This window comes from Crocodylus porosus, unplaced genomic scaffold (assembly GCF_001723895.1).
Source record: "Crocodylus porosus isolate Cpor-Errol unplaced genomic scaffold, CroPor_comp1, whole genome shotgun sequence".
NCBI lineage: Eukaryota > Metazoa > Chordata > Crocodylia > Crocodylidae > Crocodylus > Crocodylus porosus.
In genome coordinates this window covers 4,454,195-4,478,964 of record NW_017728928.1, presented here as the reverse complement: position 1 = coordinate 4,478,964, position 24,770 = coordinate 4,454,195, and the positions used below count along the sequence as shown (strand labels likewise).

At 39.6% G+C, this 24,770-nt stretch overlaps 1 protein-coding gene across 2 annotated transcripts in view; it reads left to right on the top strand.

Moving 5' to 3' along the window:
- CEP112 (centrosomal protein 112) overlaps positions 1 to 24,770 on the top strand; it is a 275,736-nt gene that overhangs the window by 58,573 nt on the left and 192,393 nt on the right. For both annotated transcript variants that reach the window (XM_019542365.1, XM_019542364.1), the window contains 4 exons: positions 16,019 to 16,105; positions 19,347 to 19,446; positions 21,404 to 21,522; positions 23,982 to 24,125. In XM_019542365.1, coding sequence (XP_019397910.1) covers positions 16,019 to 16,105; positions 19,347 to 19,446; positions 21,404 to 21,522; positions 23,982 to 24,125 — 450 coding nt within the window. The remainder of the gene's footprint in view (positions 1 to 16,018; positions 16,106 to 19,346; positions 19,447 to 21,403; positions 21,523 to 23,981; positions 24,126 to 24,770) is intronic.

The window sequence follows — 24,770 nt, the reverse complement described above, 5'->3', positions numbered from 1 at the left end:
AAACACATGGCTATTTTCAATGATAACCACATCACAGAAGTGAGCAAATGTGAGCATCATCAGGCAGTGGCTTTTAGTAGCTTTTTCTCCAATGCTTCTGACATGGATTAAACCATTTGGGAAACTGTCATCACTGAAAAATCTTGGGTTCAAACAAGGAAGAGGCAACAAGACAGGGGCAGATCAGTTTTCAGCAGTTCAGAACAACTGAGAACAGATGGCAGAAATGGTTTGTCTTCAGGAATAGGAAAAGTTCCCTTTGAACTTCACCTCTAGCCATCCTTAGTGCCACCCACCCGTAGAGTAAGAAAAGGAGTGAAACTCTTAGAGTAAAAAAAGGAGTGAAACTCTCAGAAACAGAAAACCAGCCATGTTGCTAAGATTTGGTTTTGAAACTCTTCTGGAGTTCAAAGCAAGTCTAGCAATGTAATGCCAGTGTTGCACTGGTTGTTCTGAACAGTCCCCAAACAAATAATTTACTTGACAGATTATTTCATTTTAGAAATGCTTTGTTTTTCCCTTCCATTCTGTACCTGTGTCACACTTTATTTTTGTTAAAACTTGTCTTATCATTTTATCATTCTGTGTTAGTCTTGTTCAGCAAATACACTCAGTAAGTTAAGTCTCACCATATCTATGGCAAGCATATTTTAAACCACTTAACTTTCTGCTTCTCCAATGTTGTCAGTTCTTCTTATACTGCAAACAAAAATATTGTCATGAATATTTATTCTTTTAATCCAAAAGTTGTTATAGTAACATCACGATTGCTAGTGTAAGGGTACATATAGGGCCTTTGAGTACACTGTAGTTCTGTTTTATGATGCCAGTTTGGGTTGTCTTAATTATATTTGAAATGTGGTGATAACTGGAAGGCTGTGCTCCCGTGATATGAAGCTTGGTCTGTGACATGGGGGACAAGTGAGAATTTAGGTTTTGCCATCTGTTAGTTGATCTTGTTATGATCCTGGACTTCCATAATAACTTTTTTGTTGGATGTTGGACTACAGAAGGACCAAGGAGATGCCTCCCTGTCTACTCTGTGCTGGCTAAGTATGGGAGAGACTGTCAGTTGTCTGTTCATGTAGGCAGCTGTGTTGGTGAGCAGGTATGAATGTGGCAGAGCATGCAGAGATGTAGGAGCTTTTGGTATCAGAAAATGAAGTGCTAGGGAGAGGAAAAGTATTGAGGGCATTGGGTGCTTTTTCCATAGACCACGTGGAATGGGTGTAAAATGCATGTCTCTGGTGTGTCATGTGGAGTGATGACAGATGGTGCTGGTTGTTGATGGAGTATGTACTAAGGCCGGTTGGACACTGGGGACTGGGGGAAGGGGCACTCCTTCCCTGTAAAGTAGTGTTTCCCAAACTTTGGATTCCTAGGACATACTTTTTTTACTGGATTAAAATTAGTGGCATGCTTTATTCACTAGTTTGTGGGCTGGATCCAATCTGTGGCCCTGATGCTCTGTACAGTGATGGCCCAGCTGAGGCCTGATCCTGCCATGTGCAGCTGTTACAGCCAGGGCCAGATCCTGCCCTTTTTTCACAACATACTTCTGCTGCTTTTGTAGCACATCCTTTAAGAATCACTGCTGTAAAGGGATTTTATTGAGTTAGGGATTGGATGGCAGAAGGGAGGGCTCTTGTATGTATTAGAGGACAAGAATGTCCCTATTTCAACAAGGTGACAGGATGTCCTTGTTTATATAACCCTTATCCTCTGGTTTCTCCCTTTGTTGGTGTATGATAGCTCCAGATGGTGTGTGAACATTTTGATTATAAGATCTTCCAGGCAGGGATTGTCTTTGGATTTATGTATTTAGAGCCCAGCACTCATTTGCGCGTGATCACCCTGCTACAGTTCTAGCGTTATATTTAATGTTTGCATGGGTGTGAGGATCCAGAGTTTGAAATGTTGAAAGCAGTTGAGTCACTGTGTTATTCTCACCTGGCAGGATACCGTTACCTGCATTGAGAGACTTGGCAAAGTCCTCATTCCAGGAGGAGGAAAGGACAAGTGATGTAAGGTGAATAGAAATACAGGTGAGAAAGGACAAGAGTACCTAGGATCAAGAGAAAATAGAGATAATTGCAGTATCAATGAGTGAAGTGTTTATAGAAGAAAAAATGTACAGACATTTCAGGATAAAACATTACTTACAAGAAAATTTGATTGAGACAGGGACGTGAAACAAAAGTGAATAAAAATACAACCAGCTAGGAAAGGCTGGTCTGAGAACGGAGACAGTGACTTTGATCTCAGGTCTGTCAGGGTGAATCATCTGACTGGTTTCTCCTTACAGGAATTTTATGAAGTGGTCAGTGAGAATGAACTTTTATATATTTTTTTTTAATCTTCTGCATAATTGATTTCTTCTATGGGAAAGTACTTAAATATACAAATTTGACATTTAATGCATGCCAGATTAAAAACAATACATAAAAACTAATAAGTAGGCAGTACTCTAAAGAGCAACCCTTGTAATTAGCTTGAGCTTCTAACAACATAAATTAAAACTGTTGTGCTTGAGGCTACATAATGGATCAGACATTTTCTTTTCATGGAAAATGGATAGTTTTGTCATATTAGCCAAGAATGTAAGAAACTCTATCAGTATTGTTTTCCTGAGCAATATGACTAAATAAGAATGTGAATATGATACATTGGTGTGTGTGTGTATGTGTGTGTACACTCACAGTTTGTATTGGTATAATGAGATGCATGTTTACAAAGTAAGGAAACAGAATAGAGAAAAGAATCTTAGAAACACCAATTCTGGGGAAAGAGGTTTGTACAGAAATGTGGGTAAGTGTTAATATGTATGTTAATAAAACCAAGCCCCAGGAAGGGGTTAATTTCGACACTTCATAATATATAAACTGCATTTGAGAGTAGGTCAGAAAAGGCACCTGCTCAGATGAGGTTTGCCAGGGCCTCTACTATTTAAAGGTTGAAAAAATCTTTGAGCCTACAATAGATGTGATTGAATCCCCACTTACCATTTTATACAAAGGCACTTTCATGAATTGTATTTATTCTTGAAAGGAGAAGGATATTTTCTTTCTAGGATGGGAATAAAGTTTGGCTTTATGCGTTTCATCACAAATTATGAAAGGATGTATTAGGAGTATTTTTAGCCTGTTATTCTTCGTTCATTTATAAAGAAACATAGCTGGATATAAAGAAATTAATACACAGGTTTACATTTTCTGTAAGAGCAGTCATATAATAAGTTACTTTATTATGCAATTTAAAAAAATCCCTATAATCTCTTATCAGTTGTGGATACTTAAAGAACCAAAATCTATGCATAAACTCAATAACTTCATTTAAACCTTAATCCGACTCTTTAAAAAGTGTTTAACTTTCCTTATATCCTTGCTATTCAAATAATTTGATGACCACAATCTTCACAGCCTTCTTTTAAACACAAGTATTTGAGACATATAGTTCCATCTCTTCAGTTGTTCTCTTTTTTGTAACAGGTCGAGTGGACACTAATTTCATTTATAAACAGGTTTATTTTGTTTTACCTTCAGCTGATTGGGAGTAAGTAAGGTGACATAAGGGTGCCCACACAATGGTTTGGAACTAGTTTGGTTGAACTAGTTTAATTAAACTGGTGCAAATTTGTGTAAGCAAGACCAAAGATAGATAAAGGGTATTTAAAGTATACGTATCGGTACCATTTTTAGTAGTTCTATAACTCAGTCCTAGTTAGACCTGTCATGGGGCTAACCATCCTAATTGCACATTTTCAAATTCTATGGAGTCCAGTAACACTAGTGGAAAGAAAATGGCTGTGATGGAGTCCCCAACTCTTATTATTGCTTTCATGGTCAGTCTTGGTGGGGTGGGGAGCACGGAGCCTTGTAAAATTGGACTGCTGGTTTAGACAGAGTTTTTTGGGTATGCATGCACAGCACAATGCAATATTGTGCAGAAATATTGTGCTAGCTAAGAACATGTTAACTCTGGAACCAGCAGAAGTAATTAGCCTGAAGTCAGTGCCACCCTAACCTAGCTGCACTGCATCTGGTTCTGAAGCTAGTGCGTGTAGAGCTAGCTTCAGTCTTTCTGCATGGCATTACTTTGCATCCCATAGATGTAACCTTAAGATTACAAAAGGGATGGAGACAGATGGCTTCTTTTTACTCTTCTGACCCCAATTTTTCTCTTCTTTCTTTTCCTTTGCTTAAGAGTCCCCTTCTTTTTTTTTTGTAGGTCTCCATGCACTTCAAGTACTGTCATAGTTAGTATATTTACATAGATATAATCTGCCTTTCCACTAGTGGAAATGTTGAGTGGACATATATTGTATAGCCCTGCATCAGTGTTAGTCATTCTATTTCAGGGTAAAAGTTATCCCTTGGAAAGTCAGGGCTAACTGTATGTAGGTAGGTTACCATCACAGTGCTAGTCCAGTTCATCCCAGAGTAGCTTTTTGCTCACTGTAAACATACTGTTACTTGTTTCTCCACCAACTAGTGGTGAAACAGCCTGGGTGACCACCGTGAGAGAGCTGGGTGTCTCTCTTCTGGAGAGCAGTGTATCTTACTCTGGTGTCTGAGGTAGGTTATATTGCATTTACGGTATCATGTGTCTACAGTCTTGCACTGTCTTCCTCAACCTTTTAGCTTTTGACGTGATAAAAAGAACCCAAAAAAGTGCTTAAAATCTTGCAGATAATCCTTTCTGGGTTGTTAAAATTTAAGAATGCCTTCTTCAGTTCCCTTAACTCTTAGTGGTACATATGCCCATGCCATTCAGTATCTTGTGCCCTAGAGTAGGCACATTTTTTGAACGAAGTTCAGGAAATCTCAGACGAGATCATTTGTTTCTCGTCTCCTTCATCTGCAATTCTTAATCTTACCTTTGATAGAGATTGTCTTAAGTTTTGAAGCTTAATGTTTTATGTCCCTCCTAAATTGTTTTACAGTCGTTAACTATTATAACTCTAGATACATATAAAACTTCTACCACAGCTCAAAATCTGATGTACTATATTTGAAAGGAATATTTTTCTGTAGAGATTGGGGAAAGGAGGGTCAAGAGTTGGATTGAAGTTAATTTATTTGCAAACCATGGCTACCCCCACTCCCTTTCACATGCCACATACAGATGTGCTTGTGTGTGCTTAATGTATATCAACCATCGTATATTCATGTGATTGCTGACCCATTAGGTGCCTATTCCAACAAATGTTTCTTTACACAAGATGTTAGGGCCTGGTTTAAATTGCACTTTTGCATTTCTAATTCAAATCACAAAAATTAAGTATCTTTCATGAAAAATGTGATTTGCAAAGAAATGCCATGATATGGCTGCTTGCTGGGGAGTTCCCTTTGAGACAGGGACGTGGAGTTCCCTAGCAAACAGCCGTATCATGGCATTTTGTTGTAACTACATGGCTGCTGCAGGCCAGGAGCAAAGGCTTAGCACCCTGGAGGAAGGGGTCACAAACAGACAGTGGGAGTAGAGAGCTTGGGGATGGGGAGGGGAGGGGGGTGTTTACTCCTCTGGGTGGGAAAAATGGGACGCTTGGCATTGGGGGCGGGGAAGAGAACATATGCACCGAGGAGCAACCTTCCCAATCCAGCAGCAGGGCTTTTGTGCTTAAGGCAGCCAGTAGCTTCCAGATCCAGGAAAAAGTCTCTTACCTTCAATGGAGAGCAGCAGCAGCAGCCCGACCACATGGAGAGACTGAGCTTGGGAAGCCAGTACACACACACACACACATAAATATAAGAGCAGCCAGTCAGGGAAGCAGGAGGCTTTTGGTATGATTATTCAGGCAGCTACATCATTGGCTGCCTGCTTCCCTGCTCCAATCACGCTGCTCTCTGCCTTCAGTGAGGTAAACCAAGAACATCTGAGCCCAAGACCAGGTAAAGCCGTATGCTACAGGAACCCTCCATGCAGATGGTGGCAAGCTCTTTTGCTCATCCTGTAACATGACGTTGGACCTGTGCAGAAAGAACAGCACTGATTGGCATTTGGAGGCCAAATCCCATATAAAGTGGAAGGCTGCTGCTGCTGTCCAGGGTGAAAGTGAGCCCAAGAAACAGATGGCCCTGTCCTCCATGTTCAAGAGGACAATGGAGAGTTAGTGAGGCAAGGAGAGAGGGGGAATTCACGCTCATCAGAACCTTTATGGCTGCCAGCGTTGCCCCAGAGAATATCACCTGGTTGCCGACAAGAACCTACCTTGCCCCAAACGTCCCCAGTGGGGGAAGCCACCCCCTCTTCAAGCAGCCTTCGCAGGATCTATGCGCCAGCCTTAATGACTTCCCATTAAGGTGGCATAAGATACTGCCTTGTTAAGGCTACAAAAAATGTCGCTCTGCTCTGCTGGGCTCCCAGCCAATCAGCAGTGAGTCTGCCGGCTGCTGAGCTCAGCATCAGCCAATCAGCAGTGAAGACGATGAGCTCCGTGACACTTTTGAAAAGGGAATTTCGTCCCTGCCTGTCAGAAACAACGCAGGCCAGATGGCTGCTACTGCTGTTCCTGCCTTTTCCAGTGAGGCATGGGGAGGGCGCGGGCTTTTCAGCAGCAATCAGAAGCATTAGGAGCAAGACCTCTGCTGCTGCAATTAAGCCATTCCCTAAACCTGTCCCCCAGCCCATTGTGGGGCGTAGGGCAGGTGCCACGATCTGGGCGCGGAAGTGGCAGCACCGGCACGATGTTAGTGAGCTGGACCTATGATTTAAACCAGGCCCTACTCATTGTCTTCAGTGTCATGAAACCTGATTTCTGTTTACTTTGACCTCTCAGGGTTTAAAATAGTAAACCCAACAAACTGATTTTAGTGGTAGGATGGCGTGATACAGCAAGAATAGATGAATACACAAAGCATAGCCTTTTATAATTACTAATGCTAATTTTTCTGGCCATAGATTTCTCTTACCAGTGCTTTCTGTGTCACATAAGTAACTTATGTCTTTAATTATTGTACATGTGCACTGGAGACATTGAGAAAGATCAAAGAGGTGGGTTAGCAATTCAGACCAGTGTTTTAACCAGTAGAATGTCCAGATGGTTGTCAGGCAGCTGGGAATTAATCTCTAGCTGCATTATTAATCTTCACCTCAAAGTCAGTTTTTATTTAAGTTTAACTTTTCACGTACAGCATAATAGTTTTATAATAAATGGAGTGAAAATTATAAGCTTATGCCCAATATTATGGCTGCATGTTGAAGATGAAAAATAAAGTTAGTGACAATGTCTTTTTGTGATATTTTAATAAACACTGACGTGAATGCAGTTGAAGACTGGGCCAATGGCTGATAAAAACACAGAATAAAGAATGATCATTGTGAAATATAATTATTGTTTCAATTTTCTATATTTGATCATTCTGATTCATTCTGCGTAATCAAATCAGTCTGATTTCTGCCACTTGCACTAGCATTTCAGAAGGAGGGTTAATTGACAAATAAAGTTCCTTTTAGGAACTTTTTTTAGGTTGTAATCCTGCACTCTGCTCTGATCATGCCTGAGTCCCTTTGAAGTCAACACAATTCTGCATGAGTACCAGGTTCCAGCTGGACTGGACCGGAGGCACAAGAGGTTGCAGTGTTGGTGCAGTTCAGAGCTCTATTTATTGCCTAGGTATTTAGGGTTCTTATCTATCTATACTTTGACATCTGTTAAACATGTTTTAGACCTTTTTGTAGCACATTCTGATCCTCACATCTCTCCACTACAGGTATGGCATGCAACATTATAACAACCTGAATTCATTTAAAACAGAAGTATCACAATTAAATCCAGAGTCTGTCATATATGCCTACCACAGTTGACCCCTCATATGCTACCATAATAAATAGGATTAATAACTTTTGCAGTATTAGGTTTAAGTTATGTGTTTGCTAATTCAAAATGCCAGTTATAACCTCACTTCGGTAACACAAGTATACGTTTTGCATAATTTCTTTTTAATTTCTTTCCACATCCAACATTAGCACCATTAGTTAATGAAATCAGGAGCACCATTAGTTAATGAAACAATGCACAGAAATTTTGTTGTTGTACTGAAGTATTGAACTGTGGTACATCAAGAAAATGCAAAAAGTTAATGCAAAAACCTGTTTTTATTGTATATTACATTCCAGTAGGAAGAATGTTATTTATGATTTCCCTAGATTTGTAGGATATGTTTGAAAATCTGATAAAGTTTTACAAATATAAAACAAGTAGGAAGAGAGGAAAAATGGTATCTGAGCTCCCTAAAAGAAACCTGTTGGAGGTGATTTAAACACTTTAAACAAGGGATGCATAACCCCCAACCCTCAGGCCATATCTGGCCCACAGCATTGCAACATCTGACCCATGGGGCTCCCCATAGTCTGGAAATTTGGCAGCCTGGGGAATGGTGCTACTGCTCCCCTGCTGCCAAATTTCTGGATGTGTGGGGAGCCTTAAGGTCTGTGCACTATGATCAGGTGCCCGATCCCAATACAGAGGGCTGGGAGCGGGCAGTGCTAGGGCCCAGGGCCCAATTCCACTGTGGGTTGGGTGAGGGTGGCACTGGGTTCCTGGGGCCCAATCCTGGCTTGTGGGGGTGGAATGGGGCAGTAGTAGGTCCACAGGGCCCAATCCTGATCCTGGTGCCTAGGGCTCTATCTGGCCTGTGGACTGGCCCCTTGTCATTCATCTGGTCTGTGGGGTGCAAAGATTGAGCCCACTGCTTTAAACGATGGAAAGAACACTGCTCTTCATACTTAAATAAGTATTTTATGTTTAACAAAAATATTCCAATCATCAAAGTCTCTCACATTCCTTGTTACATATGTAGAAATCCAGACTCATCAATTGGAATGAATCAAACCTCAGCGGGGGGGCATCAGTTGATTAGTGGTTAGTTGCCTGGAGCCCTGGAGGAAAGGCTATGTTATATCTACGCTTGATCATCCTGTTGCTCAAAGTCAAGGACTCTCCTTGAAGTCTTTAGCTGTGAAGGATACCTGACTTCTCACCAGAGTATCACCTTTGTCAAGGAAGCCTTCATCTTGTTCCTTGATAAATTATTTGCGAAGTAGATTCGGTGTGGCTGTGTAAGCTTTACTGCAGTCATACATGGCTTTTCTGGAGCAACTTAAATGTAGCGTAGTTTTTAAGCTCTTTGGAATATTAGGATAAGCTATTATATGTAAAATCATGCACAGTGAAGCAGCCCCCATCTTTAAGACTTCAGATTTTTCTCTTGTTTTCTTTCAGACAGCTCAGATGGTTTAGTCAGGGATGATCTTGTCTTGAGCAGGGGGCTGGACTAGATGACCGTGTGAGGTCCCTTCCAGCCTATCCTATAGTACTAAATAGCATTGGCAAAAGGCACAGACTGTGAATCTTCTTTAACTCTTACAAAGAGAAATGTGTCTTTCTCTTTTTTTCTTTTATGCTTGAGACATGAAGATCACTAAGCTCTTGGGTACAAAGTGCTCTTACAGCCTGGTGTTACAATGGAAGAGTACTAAAATCCATTGCATTTGAAGCAAAATAGTCGCATATGAAAGTTTGCTCTTGATATATGCAGATCTGTCTTCTGCTGAAATTCTTTTATTTGCTGGAGAATTTTCTGTCAACTTATCCAGAAACCTAAAACTCCTCCCCCTTCTTCCTCTTGTGCAGGCCACTTTCGTGTATAAAAACATTGGTGATGACATCCAAATCTATAAAGTCCATTAGCTATCTTAGCTCTCACAATATATAAAACTCTGTCTGTGGATTTTTTTTTACAACATATACATTTAACATCTAAGGGCCCCTTTATATGTGCAGGTAAAAGTGCAGTGGGATCTACTGTGCAATCCATGCAGCCATGTGTGGCAGCTGACATGGACTGTGGGGCTCACAAGGGGGGCAACATGGGGAACGCTGCTGCGGCTGCAAGCCTTGCACCTCACAAGTCTTGCAGCGGGGACAGCCTTCTCCCTGCTCTGAGCCCCACAGCCCAAGGGGCTTGGGCCCAAGGTTTGCAGAGGGGGCAGCATTCTCTCTTCTGCAAGCCTTGCAGGTCACAATACTGCCACCACTGCAAGGGGGGAGTGCACCCCTGCAGCTGGGAGCCCTTCAGTTGATGGAGCGCCCAGCCACAGGGCAGCTCTTGGCCACACATTCAGTTAATCGTGTGATTACAACAAATGACTAAGTTACTACACACTTTTTGTGGAATAACTGTGTAGCTTATTGCTTGTTTTTTCATTCCATGAATTGGTGGAACGTGTAGCTGGGTCACACAACGTAAGGTGTAATTCACATAGTTGTAACAGCTTTGAGAATAACTGTATTTTGTAATGTTAGTACAATATTGAAAAAAGTAAGATAAATTAATGTGGGGATAAACTTTACACTTATTATATAAACTTCTGTATAAATAAAAAGTAGACATAAAGAATGCATATTTGCTTCCACCTTTGCCAGTGATTTGTTATGTGATCTTCAGCAAGGCTTTATACGAACTCAGGATTTCATTTTTTTTTATTTTCATTTATTTTTCATTTCACTTCATTTATCTTCTCTTTCATAGAATTAAGCAAAAATATCTTGAAAAAGTGAAATGACAGCTATTTGATGTACAATAGCTAACATTTGTTGCAGCCTAATTATAGTTTTCTGTCTGATGCAGAGAACCTTTTCATCTTTCTTGTCTAGTATCCATTCATATTTCTAGAAATGTTTCTGTATCTCTTATTACTGGTAGTCATGTTAGCTATAAGTAGGAGAAAATGTCCCCAGAAAACATAATACAAATTCCCTGCAGGATACTGTGGCCTCTGCAAATTCTTCATTTTGTGAAGTACAGGAAGAGGAATTCTTATTACTTTTTTCACTGTACTGCGTCTTCTGTAAAATGCATGTATGTTATGCCTTGTAAAGCTTGCAGGATGCGATTCTGACCACCTTGAATGAATGGAGTTTGTATTGATTCACATGGAGCCAAGTTTTCTCCCTTAGCTTTCATATATCCATGCTACATAGTAATTATTGGGTGCTATTCATTGCATTAAACCATAGAAATGTGTTAGCAACAGTAAGGTTTTAGATGTTGGGAGTTAGGGTTTTAATATTTTATATTATGCCTTTGAAACATTCAGTGCAACATAAATATGTGAAAATAAATTATAATAGTAAAGGGATTTCCAATCAGTTATGATTAAAGATTTTCTCATAAAAATATTAAATGTTCCTGGGAAGCAGGTATTTATATACAGTATACCTCTGGGTGCTGAAAGTGCAGTATTCCTGCATTTAGTGCTATGAAACATGCCGATGAAAACACTATACAAGTGTAAGCTGTTCTTGTTTATTATTATTTAACCTCATATATGAAGACTTGAGTAAATAGCCTTCAGTGGAAGTTTATTAATTGTGTGGACAAGAATACAGTTTTGTTTAACAAAAAATGGGAAACTGAAACTTTTCATTGTGAAGTAATAATTCCTTTTTGTTTTGGTGTTATGCAGCTGTTTGAAGTTTTGTCATATATTGTAAGATAAATACAATACATTGTCCTACATTATTTGTTCTTACTTTGAAGTTCTGTTTTATTGTTTACACCTCTCATACACATAGTGAAAAAAAGTCTGGCAAGCAAGCATATACAGTTCTGGCAAATATCCAAAAAAAATTATATCCATGAAACCTTTCAGAAGCCATCTCTGGCCTGAAGGTGATCAGTGCAGTGTAGATAAGCGAACAGTTGATCAATAGGACTTCAAAGTCTTTGTAATTCCCCAGGCACAAAATAACATGGGTGATCTACTTAGTGAGATGTTTATACATCAGATATGTAAACAGATCAAATAAATTGTACTGTATCTGAAAATTTATGCAAGAAAAGATTAATAGTGAGATTGTGACATGGGGGCGGAAAAAACTGAGGAAATATCTTGCCATGATTGATGGAAGTAATAGAATGGCTACCAAGGGTTAGATTATGAGATTTACTACTTAAATTGTGATACTAAGCTGCCTTGAGAAAATGAAGTGCAGTGGCAGGATGATAATCCATCACACCATAATTAATTATTTGCTGTTGATTATTTTTTGAAAGTAAAGTGTGACTAGTCATTTCAAACCTGTTCTGTTGGTATCACCCTCCATGGCTTTAAATAACAGGGGCAGCACAGATGTTTGACATCAGTATTGTTTACATGGCCTTAGGGTTTAATTGCTTCATAGTCTTTGTAAGGAGAATAAACAATGACAGAAACCCAAAGGAATGATACTCAGTCAATGGCAATGGCTAAATTTCACACTTCATTGCAAACTTTTCAGATATGGATAAATATCTTCAGTGAAAAATGCATTATTTTTCTATGTCAAGTTAGAACTTCATATGCTTTGTTTTAAACTACCTCTTTACTCTTTACTTAATCAGGAATAAAATAAATGCTTATTGAACTGTTAGTGCAGATCAGTGATTCTCAGTGTTTCAGGTGTAAGTGGGAAAATCTGCATGAACGCACGCTTTTACGTGCATTAGGGTTTTCTGACAAACCTAAAGCAGTCAGGAGTCCCTGGTCCTGCCACAGCTCTTCCTGGCCTGACCCTCCATGTCTCTCAGAAGCACAGGCACACGGGGCAGGTGGAAGTAGCCTGTGTGCCTCTGTTACCAGGAGGAGAATGGGTCCAGCACAGAGCCTGTGTACCCCTGCACAGCAACCAGCATTTGGACAGGCTGGGCAGCGCGGTTCCCTCAAGCTCCCTGGACCTGCCACTTCCAAACACACCTGCCTCAGTGGGAGGAGCAGGGTACATTGACTCCACGGACTGATGGCTTGGGCTCTCCCCCCAGCTTCTCCGTTAGGCCAGCTGGCTCGCAGGAGCAGGATGTGATGAGAGTGGGAAGTTGGAGCAGGAGAGACAGGTTCTTGTAGGGGAAGCTACAGTCTGCTATCAGTCCTCAGGAGGCTGTTTCCGGGGGGTTGGCTTGCTGGGTATGTGAGCCACAGTGAGGGATGGTTTAATCTCAAATGCTGCCACTCTGGATAGTGCCAAGCATAGGGAGGAGCCACCCTTGGCAGGGAGGTGAAGCTCAACATCTCTGGAAAAGCAGGTCCCTTCCAAGCATCTCAGCTGATCCATGCAAACCTGGAGCTGCCAGAACAGTGATTCTCAACCTGAGCACTCCTTGGTTTCATGAATTAAGGCAAATGTAGGTGCAGAGTGGGGCAGGGGGAGGGCTTGTCTCCCTTGGGCAGGGAAGAGGAGGGGCTATGTGGAAGCTGCTGCTAAATTTACAGAAGTTACTGAGGGGTGCCCGAGTCTAAAAATGTTGAGAACCACTGGTGTGGATGGACATCAATCTGTTCATAACCTAGCAATTGCTTTCCTCATGAAGATGAGCAAAGCAGAGTTGTCCAAATTATTATCTACTTTCTTTCTGAAAGGCACGAAAGGGTCACCGTAGTATTATTTGTAGAAAGTTTTGTGTTTGGACTATGTGATAATAGGCCAGTAAAGAAGAACAAAAAACTAAATGGAAAGTGGCATGTAGATAAGAGTTACTATAATCAGCTACCCAACATGAAGGTAAGTGAATTTAATTTAATGAAGGAAGGTTAATGTCCTCCTAAATACAAATGTGCACTTAAGTTTTCTCATATTTTGTTTCAAAATACTGTATACTCTTTTATAAGTAGATGTCTAATAAAATAGTCTACATTAGGGACAAAGATGTTTCCAGATTTCAACCTGCATCATGCGTCATCACCAGTAACAAGTGACAATAATGTCACACATAGAAGACAGGATATATGTATGCACCTTATAGACCAAGTGAATCAGAGGTGCATTAGCTTTTGAGAGCAAGAGCTCACTTCAGCAGTTAGCTGTGCACCCTGGAAGACTGTTAGATAACATCATATAGGTTACGAATGAAGTATGCAGCACAGAAAAACATTTTGTATAAAATTGAAAAACACATCATGAATTTAGATTCTGGTAGCATTTCGGCACTTTACTCCAAAAGCTCTTGTATATCCCATGCTTTCTGTCCTTTTGGGATACTGTATTCATTTGTGGTAAGTGAAATAGAGAATTCTTTGTATAGTAAACTGCTAGTAAACACATTTCTTGTCTCATATATGTTTATGTCTCTCTGTAAAATAAATGGGGATTGGTTCCTGAATTACTGTATTTATATGTACCAAAAATGAAAAAAAATCCTCTTAAACTGTAATACATTTGTTGATTCTTTGGCATTTCGTAGATTTCATAGACTTTAGGGATCGAAGGGACCTCGGAAGATCACCTCTGGGGGGAGTCTATTCCAGGCTTTGGGGGCTCGGACAGTAAAGAAGTTTTTCCATATGTTCAGCCTAAAATGGTCATGGAGGAGTTTGTGACTATTTGATCTTGTCATCCCTTGGGGCGCTCTGGTGAACAGATGTTCCCCCAGGTCCTGATGCTCACCCCGATGTACTTACAGGCTTTCACCAGGTCACCCCTGAGCCTGCACTTTTCTAGGCTGAAGAGTTCTATGGCTCTCAGCCTGTCATCACATCATAATTCAGTTTATCACTTCTGTCTTAGTGAGAGTTATCTGTGTCAGTCTGAAGTGAAGCAGAAGGCAGAGCAGCCTACTATCTGGTGAAGCAGGCTGCAGCTTACTAAAGCTCATGCCTCTGAACAACTTAGTCTGTAAGGTGCCCACTGACGTGTCTTCTGCCTAACTCTGTATCCAAGACAAGGTGCCAGATTTTTGGTTCCAGCCAAGCCGTGCAGGATCTGAGCATGGATAACAGTCTCCCAGGGTGCATACACGTGAAATTAATGCGACACAATAAACTCCAGTGCATATCACGCCAGAGTTTATTGCTCCCGGGCTCCATGTTGAGCTGCAGCCCTGGCTGACAGAGGGCCTAGGGGGTCAGGCTGCCAGCCCAGGCCTGCTTTGGCCTGGCTCAGCACGCTGCAGAGGGGCTGGCTGGAGCATGAGGGTGCTTTAGTGTAGGGCTAGCCCCCACTGAAGCGCCTTTGTGCCCCAGCTAGCCCCATCAGCATCTACACGTGTTCCTGCATATTAAACAACGCTGCCACAGGATAGTACTTGTATTTACAAGTACTAATCTGTGGCAGTGTGTATCAGTTTACTGAGACCTAATAGGGCCAACACGTAGATGTGAGGACTTTACTGAGGAGTTAATTAGGCAGCCCCACAGTAAATGTTTCATGTAGACGTGCTCCCAGAGAACTTTTCTGTTGATCAGGCATTGCCCCCCAACACCCCATCTGACTCTGATTTGTTCATCATGAAAAGACCAGGGATTGTTAGAGCTGGTTGTGCTTGGGCAGCTTTGTCCCTGAGTAGCAGAAGTAACTAGATGCAAGGGGGTAGCCAGAATATGGACCAAAAATTATCATTATTCCTTTTAGAAGACAGATGTAAAATATGGATCAGATCTTAACAATGTCCTCAAAAGCCATGATAAAAATGTTGTGGCAGAGGGAAGTTTTAGATATAGTATTTTGAACTAAAAAAACCAAAAGCAAGACATTTGTGTTATTGTCCTCTGAGCAATACTCTTAAATCATATTGGAAGTGTAACAGCATATTCAAAAGGAATTTTGTTTATAATAAGAAATATCAGAAATGATGAACTTTCCCAGAATAAATGAGATCTGCAGGATATACCTGATGTTTTGTATAACTTAGAAAAACACCTACCCAGAAGATTAGAGCTTTTACCCATAATTTATGTATTGGCACAAATGATAAAGCTTTTATCTTGCAATGTTTGTTTAAAAACAGATTAGTTTTCTGGGCAGTAGCAGTTGTCTCTATTATCAACTAAAATCTTTTATAATTTTCTTTTTAAAATAAATTAAAACCTTTTATAATATTTCCATGGTGTAATTGCAACTGAAGTTTTCATGTGCATTTCCCTTGGGGAGGGATTGCGGGGGACAGGGGGAGGAAAGATTTTCTTTGTATAATCGGAAAACTTTTTGTAAAGGCCAAAGTATAATTACTTGCACTAATAACAATATGATTGTTTTCTTTTAAAGCTGGGAATGAAAATAAAAATAATGGAAGCTAAATTTCATGAAGAAAAACTTAAATTGCAGCAAAAACATGATGCTGATGTTCAGAAGGTAAGATCTGTGTAGAATTTATTTCCAAAAGTATGTTCTACATTATATATATTTATACATATTTATATACTATATAACTATTACAAAATAAATCAGAGCTGCATTTAATTTCTGTAGCATCTTCAAAATAACAATTCATTTTGCTTTAAAATAAGACTTTATGCTTTGCTGTAGTTTGCAAAAGCTGCTATGAAAGGAAGATCTATTTTTGCATGAATTTGGAATGGAAAAATGTGTTTGTGAAAATAAATTAATGGTTGAGGGAATGTTATTGTAGATATGTATATTTTCAAGAAGATTTGCTTTTACAATCTAACAATTTCTGTTGAATGTGAAAAAGAATCAAACTTCATCTCATGGTGAAACTTAATCCTATTACTTTATTGTTAATTAAAGGCCATCTTCTTATTTTTCTCCAAATTCCAGCTTTTCTGAATTCTGTATGTACATTTCTATTCATTAGCTCTTATCAGAAGTTGTTAAACTTTTTAAGTTAAAAATCTTCTTTTATTTTAATAGTTTAAGTGAGTTTTTCAGTGTGTGTTCATATAGTACAGTAATAACACTTGGTCTTACATCTGCATTTTTTTTTACAGTTGTATAATTAGGTAATCCAATTATATTAGATTGAATTTGATCTTATACTACAAAACACCATTTTGGAAACAGTTTAAAGGAAAGACTCTCAACCAATACTGTTTATCTTGGTGCCAAGTGTTTAACACGTGGGGTCAAATCCTGCAAGGTCCTACGTGGTTCTTGCAAAGTCCTAATCATGCTTTATTTTCATGGACTTAGTGAGAGTCAAATGCTCAGTATCTTAAAGGATCAGATTCACAAGAATTTTTTCTAATTTAGGTTTAGTGTTACAATGTCCCCTTTTTTTGTTGTTGTTTTTTCCCCCCTCAAAACTGAGTCAGAGACTTGGAGGAAGTCAGTTGACACAACACTATGACACATCAAAGCATCCTTAAAAGGAAGTTAATATTTGGTCAGGTGCATATTTGGGTCATCTGTTCTCAGTGCTTGCAAGTGTAACTAGCTTGCCAAGATGAGAATCTAAAGGAAACATCTTTGTGAGAATAAGGAATAGCTGAGATGCTTTCTCATTTGCTTAGTTGTCTTTTTCGAACTGCTGTTAAGATTTCATCTTTTGAAGTTTGTTTTATCATGATGGGGGTGTTTTAGAGATGGTTAAATAGCATCATAGTATTTAAAGGTATAGACCATTTCAAGTAGGTGGGAGTAGTATTTTATTTGGAGGTGGACACCTCTGATGACATGAGATTTTTTTGGGCATTGGTATAAAATATTTATAGCATGAAGATAAACATTAAGTTCATAATATTAAAATATAAACTGTAACCATATGTACAAGAAATATGCAAATTGTATTTTTATTTATGCAATAATCATAGTAGAGTACTATAAATTCACTTGTTTTCTAGAAGCTTGGTGATAAGTATATTTGTATAATGCATGGAACAGATTGTCATTTGCCATCATACAAATGTGGAATAAAGCAGAACTTCTTTTTATATATTTCTGAAACTTATTGAAAATTTGAGATGCTTCTAATTAAACTGTATGGTGCAGTAAAAAATGAAATAAAAAGAAGACAAACTAATATTTTAATAGAATTGTGTGCACCACAAGAAATAATATATTATATATTATAGTGATACATGAAGAATATAATTTAATCCCACATCCTCATAAGTGCCCACTTTGACTTCAGGAAAAAAAGTATGTTTCTGTAGTTAAAAAAAAGTGAAAGCTACAAGCTGGCATTTTCCGAGGGGTGCCTTGAGTATATTGAAGGGAGCCTTGAGTCTACAAAATGTTGAAAACCATGGCAATGCACTATAAACTGAGTATGGGTGTGGTCTTGTTGCAAAAAAAGGTCAATGATATACCAAGTTGTATTAGAAGGAGTGTCACCTGCAAATCAAGGGAAGTGACTCTACCATGCTGGCAAGGCCTCACTTGGAGTGCTGTGTCCACATTTGGGCCCCCCACTTTAAGAAGGAGGTGGCCAAATTGGAAAGAATCCAATGGAGAGCATCAAAAATGATCAGGAGCATGGGAAACCTGACTTAGGAGAAAAAAGCTAAAAGAGATAAGGTTATTTAGTATAGAGAAGATAAAACTGAGGGCGAGATTTGGTAACAGTCTTCAAATACCTAAAGATAATTATAGAGAAGATGGCGATGGGCTTTTCTCTGTGGGCGTAGGGGACAGGACTAGAAGCAATGGATTCAACCTGCAGTAGAGGAAATTTAGGTTGGAGATTTAAGAGGAACTCTCTGAATCTGAGGGTGGTCAGGCATTGGAACAAGATACCTAGCAATGTTGTGGAATCTCCATGCCTGGAAACTTTCAGAAGTAAGTTAGACACTCGGCCAGGAAGATTTGGTCAGGGATGATGCTGCGTTGAGCAGGGGGTGGACTGGATGACTTTTGAGGTACCTTCCAGCCCTACTTTCCTATTACCCTATTTTAAAATGCTTATCAAATGAATGCCTAGGTTTCAGTTCTTGATTTTTCTCTCACTATTGTCTTCACTGTGTTAATGGATTCCCCCACCTTTCCCTGAGGTCCCAAAGGGATTTGTTGAATATTTAGCAATATGTTTGGAGTTACTCTCAGAACCTTTAGGGTGGTTGGTTGCAGCTGTGTTGGTCTAAGGATGCAGGCAGAGAAGGTTCTTTGGGTTGATGCGATATCCTCTATTAGACCAACTAAGTAGTTGTTAGATTGTCTAATAAAAGATATCACTAAATATTTAGTTGGTCTAATAAAAGAGATCACATCTATCCAAAGAACATTGTCTGTCTCTCAACCTTTGTATTTAAAAAATCTGGATATAGTTGGTGAAGGGTTTTTGATAACGGAAAGAAAAAATCATTATTTTCAGGGACAATCCTTTGCGTAACATTTTTTCTCTTTCTCTTCACTTTGTTCATGCTAAGGTCATTTACATTAACGTTTGTTGCTCCCTACTTCATATGCTGCTTCCTGCTTCCCATTTAAAACTATTCTTTGACACTACAGTTGTTTGCTATGGAAAATATAATACTTTTTATGTTAATTATTTCTGAGAGGCAGAAGAATCTCTTGAAGGCTACCTGTTTCTATATAAAAAACCTCCTCTTCCATTCTTAGGTATCTGCATATATTATATTGCATGTTGGTTGTAGGTTGTGTTTCACAGGTTTAAATTTATGAATTTCTATTATAGATTCTGGATAGAAAGAACAATGAAATTGAAGTACTGAAGACTCTTTACAAAACTAAACAGAATGAAGCTGAAGAGACTATTAGAAAGCTGGAGAAGAAAGGTGACGTTAAGAGTGGCATTCCACTTTGGTGATTCTGTATCCTTTAATGACTGAACAAATACTGGTCTTCATGTTCAGTTTCCTTTGAATTTGAATGCTGACCCTAATTTTTTCATTTAGGTATGGATGTTTATCCATAGCACTCTACGCTGCTGTTTCCAGGAGAGCAGTGAGTTTAGCCCAACATCATATTGTTGAGTTTAGCTCTTCGTAATTATTTAGAGGGTAGAAATACCACAAAAACAGTCTCAACGTTGTTTGAAGACTGTCTAAAACAAGGGTCAGCAACCACCAGCACGTGTGCCGAGCATGGCACGCAAGGCCATTTTGCGTGGCACGCCGCTACCAGCCTGGGTTCTAGGCAGCTGCTGCCAGCCACGAAGCCCTGCTGCAAGCAAACCAGCCTCCGTGGTTGGCAGCAGATACCCAGAGCCTGGGCCTGTTGCAGCCGTGAGGTTGCAAACATCTGCTCTGGGCTCCGGCATTAGCCTCCGCACTGGCAGGTGCACATGTGCCTCTGAGCGGACGGTGAGGGAGCAGCCTGAGGCAGTGCAGCCCCGGGCCTCTCCCCCACTGCTGGCACAGAGCTGATGACTGGGCTGCGGAGCCCGGTGCAGCTGTTTGTAGCCAGCCTGGGCTCTGGGCAGCTGCAGCAGGGAGTAGGCAGGCTGCAAACAGATGTACCAGGCTCCACAGCCCTGGCATCAGCTCCATGCTGGTGGCGACTGCAGATGCACCTCAGAGTGGACAGCGGGAAGGCTGTGCTGCCTCAGACCCTGTCTGCTCCGAGGTGCTCATGGACCCACCAGTATGGAGCTGATGCTGGAGCCCGGAGCAGCTGTTTGCAGCCTCCTGGCTGCAGCCAGCCCAGGCTCTGATAGCTGCTGCCAGCCATGGAGGCTGGTCTGCTTGCAGCAGTGCTTGCAGTTGAGCCCGTCTGACTCCCACCCACTCCGAGCCCAGCCCAGTCCCCCGCCAGAATGAGGTTGGCGCTGGGCCTTGCCAGGAGCGCCGCACCTTTTGCAGGCTTAGCTGTGCGGGGTGGGTGGATGGTTGGGCTGATGGGCAGGCTCTGGGCCGGGGCCTCAGCCAGCTGTGCTGCAGCCTGGGGGCTGGCTCCCTGGGGAAGTGCAGGGGCTGTAGCAGGAGCAGGGCATGGTTGGGTCAGAGTTTGTCCAGTGGCCCAGGAGCCTGGCTTCATGAGCCTGTGCATCTGGTTCTGTGGGTTTGTCTGCTTCTGTCTGGTTCTGTGCATCTGTGTGCGCACACATGTGTCTGGTTCTGGATGCGTGTGTGTATGTGGCTGTTCTGGTTCTCTGTGTTTGTGCACGTGGTTCTCTCTGTGCGTGTGTGTGTCTGGTTCTTTCTTTGCTCTCCTTTTTCTTTCTCTTTCTCTCTCTCTCCTCTTTGTTTTATTTGTCTCTTTTTTCTCTCTCATTGCAACATGCTCAATAAAAAAGGAATACACAACAACAAAGGCAACATTTATGATTATTAAATATACTAATATGCAGTTAATCTTGCCATGTAACCGCAGCAAAGATAGACATTGTGGTTTTTTCGGCATTCCGGCCAAAAAATGTTGCCTGCCCCTGGTCTAAAACTACGTAAAAACTCCATGTAAACTTCCTGTTATCTTTCTGCCATTCTTCTAAGTTTAAAAATATTCATTGTGCCAAATCTTGATTAAAAGGTAAGTAAAAAGTAAAGTTGCAAGAACATCTCATATTTAAATGTTCAACTTTATGGCATAGAATTGAAATAAAACATTTGTAAGGAAGTATACATGCATGCACACACATACTGTCTCAGGCACAAAATGTTATTAAGAGCAGGAAATTATTAGAAAGTAGGGTTAGCTAAAAGACTGGAGTTATCTGATTGCATGTTGCCAACATCATAAGAATCCTAATGGCATTTGTTGAATTGGTATATTGATTTTCTTATTTTATGACAGTTCAGACCCTTGTTCGCGAGTCACAAGTTGTCAGAGAAGCAAAGGAAAAGCAGATTGTGGAATTAAAGAAGTTGTGTGAGCAAAGCACAGATTCTTTGAACAACGAGTGGGAAAAAAGGGTAATGAACAACACGTTATTTTTTTTTTAAGTCTGAAGACCTCTGTCAGTAAAAATATAGAAAGATCAAATGTATATTTCATCAATTTGATAACAATTCATTAAAAAATAAAAAGGAAATATATCACTTTTGAAGTTATTTCCTTGTATTATTTTTTTCCTTTCTGGAGTGTAATTTGCTAGTTTTAACTTGCAGACTTGTCACACAAGAGATCTGGGTAAATTTGAGCCTGTGCCGAATTTATTATTTCATTTTGTACCTGTGACCATTACATCCTGTCTCTGAGCTGAAAATGCTATATAGAGATGTCACCCTCAAGAGCAGCTGACTAAATGCCAGTCTTTTTGCAGGCTGTCCTTTGTTTCTGTGTCACCCTTTTGACAGTCGATCTACCTCTAGGAGCCATTAAAGGTGTCCTTCGGATTCTTCTTGTTCCCCTTTTAACTGGTTTGGAATTTTAATGTGGTGAACTGTTGCTTCTCACTGCCACAATGACTCTCTTGAATAAATAGGTGTATACAGACATGCAAATAAAAATATATATAACAATTCACTTTTCAATTTAAGGCAGCACTAATGGATATTGAAAGGCATCTATCACAATAGGGCTCTAGAATATTGAAAGATATTCAGATAAGCCATTTGAAAAAGAAAAGGTTGCTGAAAGTGCATAGCACCTCCCTTATAGGTGTGGTGTTCATTTACTTCTTGGAGCCTATACCTATGAACAAAGGGCCTTGTTATTTTTTAACTGTCACCAGGGAGATTGTTCATAAATGTTTTTCACTGTATCAAAGAACTTGAAGAAAGAATGCTTATGTTTCTTTTTTTTAGAAAAACAATACCCTGACCTTGAGGTTGTCATTCTTACTCTGCATGAACCATTAACTAGCAGGTGCTAGTCCCAAAGCTGTCATTGTCATCAGTTGATACCATTATGCAAATAATAAAACAAACAAAATATTTTCATCTACAAAACAAACGGGCAATATGAAAAGTCATGTTACCTCTGAAAAAGGATTAATAGTATAACTTTCACAGTATAATAAAAATGGACGGGTAAAGCGTTTTTATGATTTTACTTTTAATTTTACTTTGTCCCTTCAGCCCATTTTTCCTTAGTATAAACACTGATCTTTGCTTACATATGTCATCACCATCCTTTTTTGTGCACAAGTCAAGTTGTTCACAAAACACTGGGCTCATTTTGGTGATGCTCTGTTGTGAAACCACAGAGTCTGTATATCCAGTATGATTTGGAGCCAAAAACCTGGGTTGATTCAAATAATAATGATTGTCCTTCAAAATAATACATGTCATCGATAACATTTTCTGATTTTTTTTAATATGGCCCAGTTTTTAATCAAGAAGATGAATTTATAACCTTTTAATAATACCCTGCTTCATTCCAATAATAAAAATTGAAAGATTGATAAATTTTTGCTGTGTGTTAATCTTTTAACTTTTTTAAAACCGTTTTTACATCCCCGAGAGCTGAGATTGGTACTTTATATTTCTATTGTAAGATTATTTCTAAAATGTTCTTTTCAGAAAAAATTCTAGAGCTGAGAAACACTGATTTTTATGCTGCAGATTTTTTTTTCATTCTAACCATTTTGGGGAAGATTTCACAGCATACAGCAAAGACTATGAAATGGTGATTACACAATACTGCATATTTTGGCCTATGATAGTAATCATTTGTTCAAAATTATTAGCTTGTATTCAGGCACCACATAAGAAGAATGACCCAGTTTTGCTTTTTCACTAGCCTGTTCGCTAAAGAGAGAGACTTTTGAGTGGTATTTGTATTTAATTATAAAAATTGGAATACGTTGGCATGCAGAGAATGCTTGCAGTGTTGTCCATTTGTGCATCATTGCATATTCTTTTGGTAGGTCATCATCCTGAATGCAAAGAGCTTGTCAGCTTAAGTGACAAACAGTAAAGTTGTATCATCAAGTTGCCAATCTGGGTCGGGTTAGTTAGACATAAGATTATTTCTCTTTAGGTAACTTTTTGTGTTTGTATTATTTAGTTTTAAAGCTTCTAACCTAGAAAGGTAAGTGGGTATTTCTAAGTTTCAAACCACATAAATTTTAGACATGGGGATAATTAAAGTAAAGAAAACAGCTCAGGGGAACAAAATGTTTCTATAGTAATAAATTAAGAAGTCTCCACATGAAAAGTGATGATCAGTTTAAATGTTAAACATAAACAGAATATCACAAAATGAACTGTAGAACATGTGACTATATTTCTTTGCTTTTCCTAAGCATTACTCTTTTTTTATATTATTATTATTTCTTCCTTCAAATTCCAGAATATTGGTACAATAAATTTTATTACCATTTAATGATGAATGGAAAAATGACCTGGTTTTATTCTCAAGTTAAAAAATGCCAGCTGTACAGTCTTTTAAATCAGTGAATAACCTGGTAACATTTTTTTAAACATAGCTTCACAATGCTGTGGCAGAAATGGAGAAGGAAAAGTTTGACATTCAGAAGAAACACACAGAAAATATCCAAGAACTGCTGGAGGACACAAATGCACGTCTTAGTAAAATGGAGGCAGAGTACTTAGCACAGATAAAGGCAACTGTAAGTTTTTTGCGAATTGATAAGGACTACAAATATTTGTTGCAGCCTTCAGGCTTCATACATCTCTGGATACTGACATGTTTGATTTCTTAAAACAGTGCATAAGGAAAGCAGGACTGAAAAGACTTATTTGTGTTTTGTCCCTCTGCAAAAATGTGCGTAAGTATTGCAGAAAAATGTTTCAGATACTATGCTATCATGCTGGAATACTATAAAATTTCTTCTGCAAAGGAATAATAGCAGTAGCACTATTTTGGTTCCAGAGTCTGAGTAATGCATTTTTTCCCCCACAAGGTCCAATTAGAAATATCTGAATTTTATTTCCCTGCTTCTTACAGTGAAAAATGAAATTAAAATCAATTTTATGGCTTTAGAATTGTGTTGGTAGCACTGGCAGATAAAATCCGGCGCACTATGGTTGGCTGCATTGCAAGCTTCTCCAGCCTTAGTCAGTCTTCCCTTTTAAAGACCAGCAGCTGGTCCTAACTAGAGGGAGGGGCAGGGAAGTCTGATGGAAGACCCTTGGGTGACACTGACCCCAGAGTTCCCCCCAAGGGTGGGAAGGCAAGGCCAGTTAGTTGTGAGTTTGCATGGGCTGGAGTTCCTTTGTTGGAATGGTTCCTTTTATGTCGTTAGGGGAAAAAC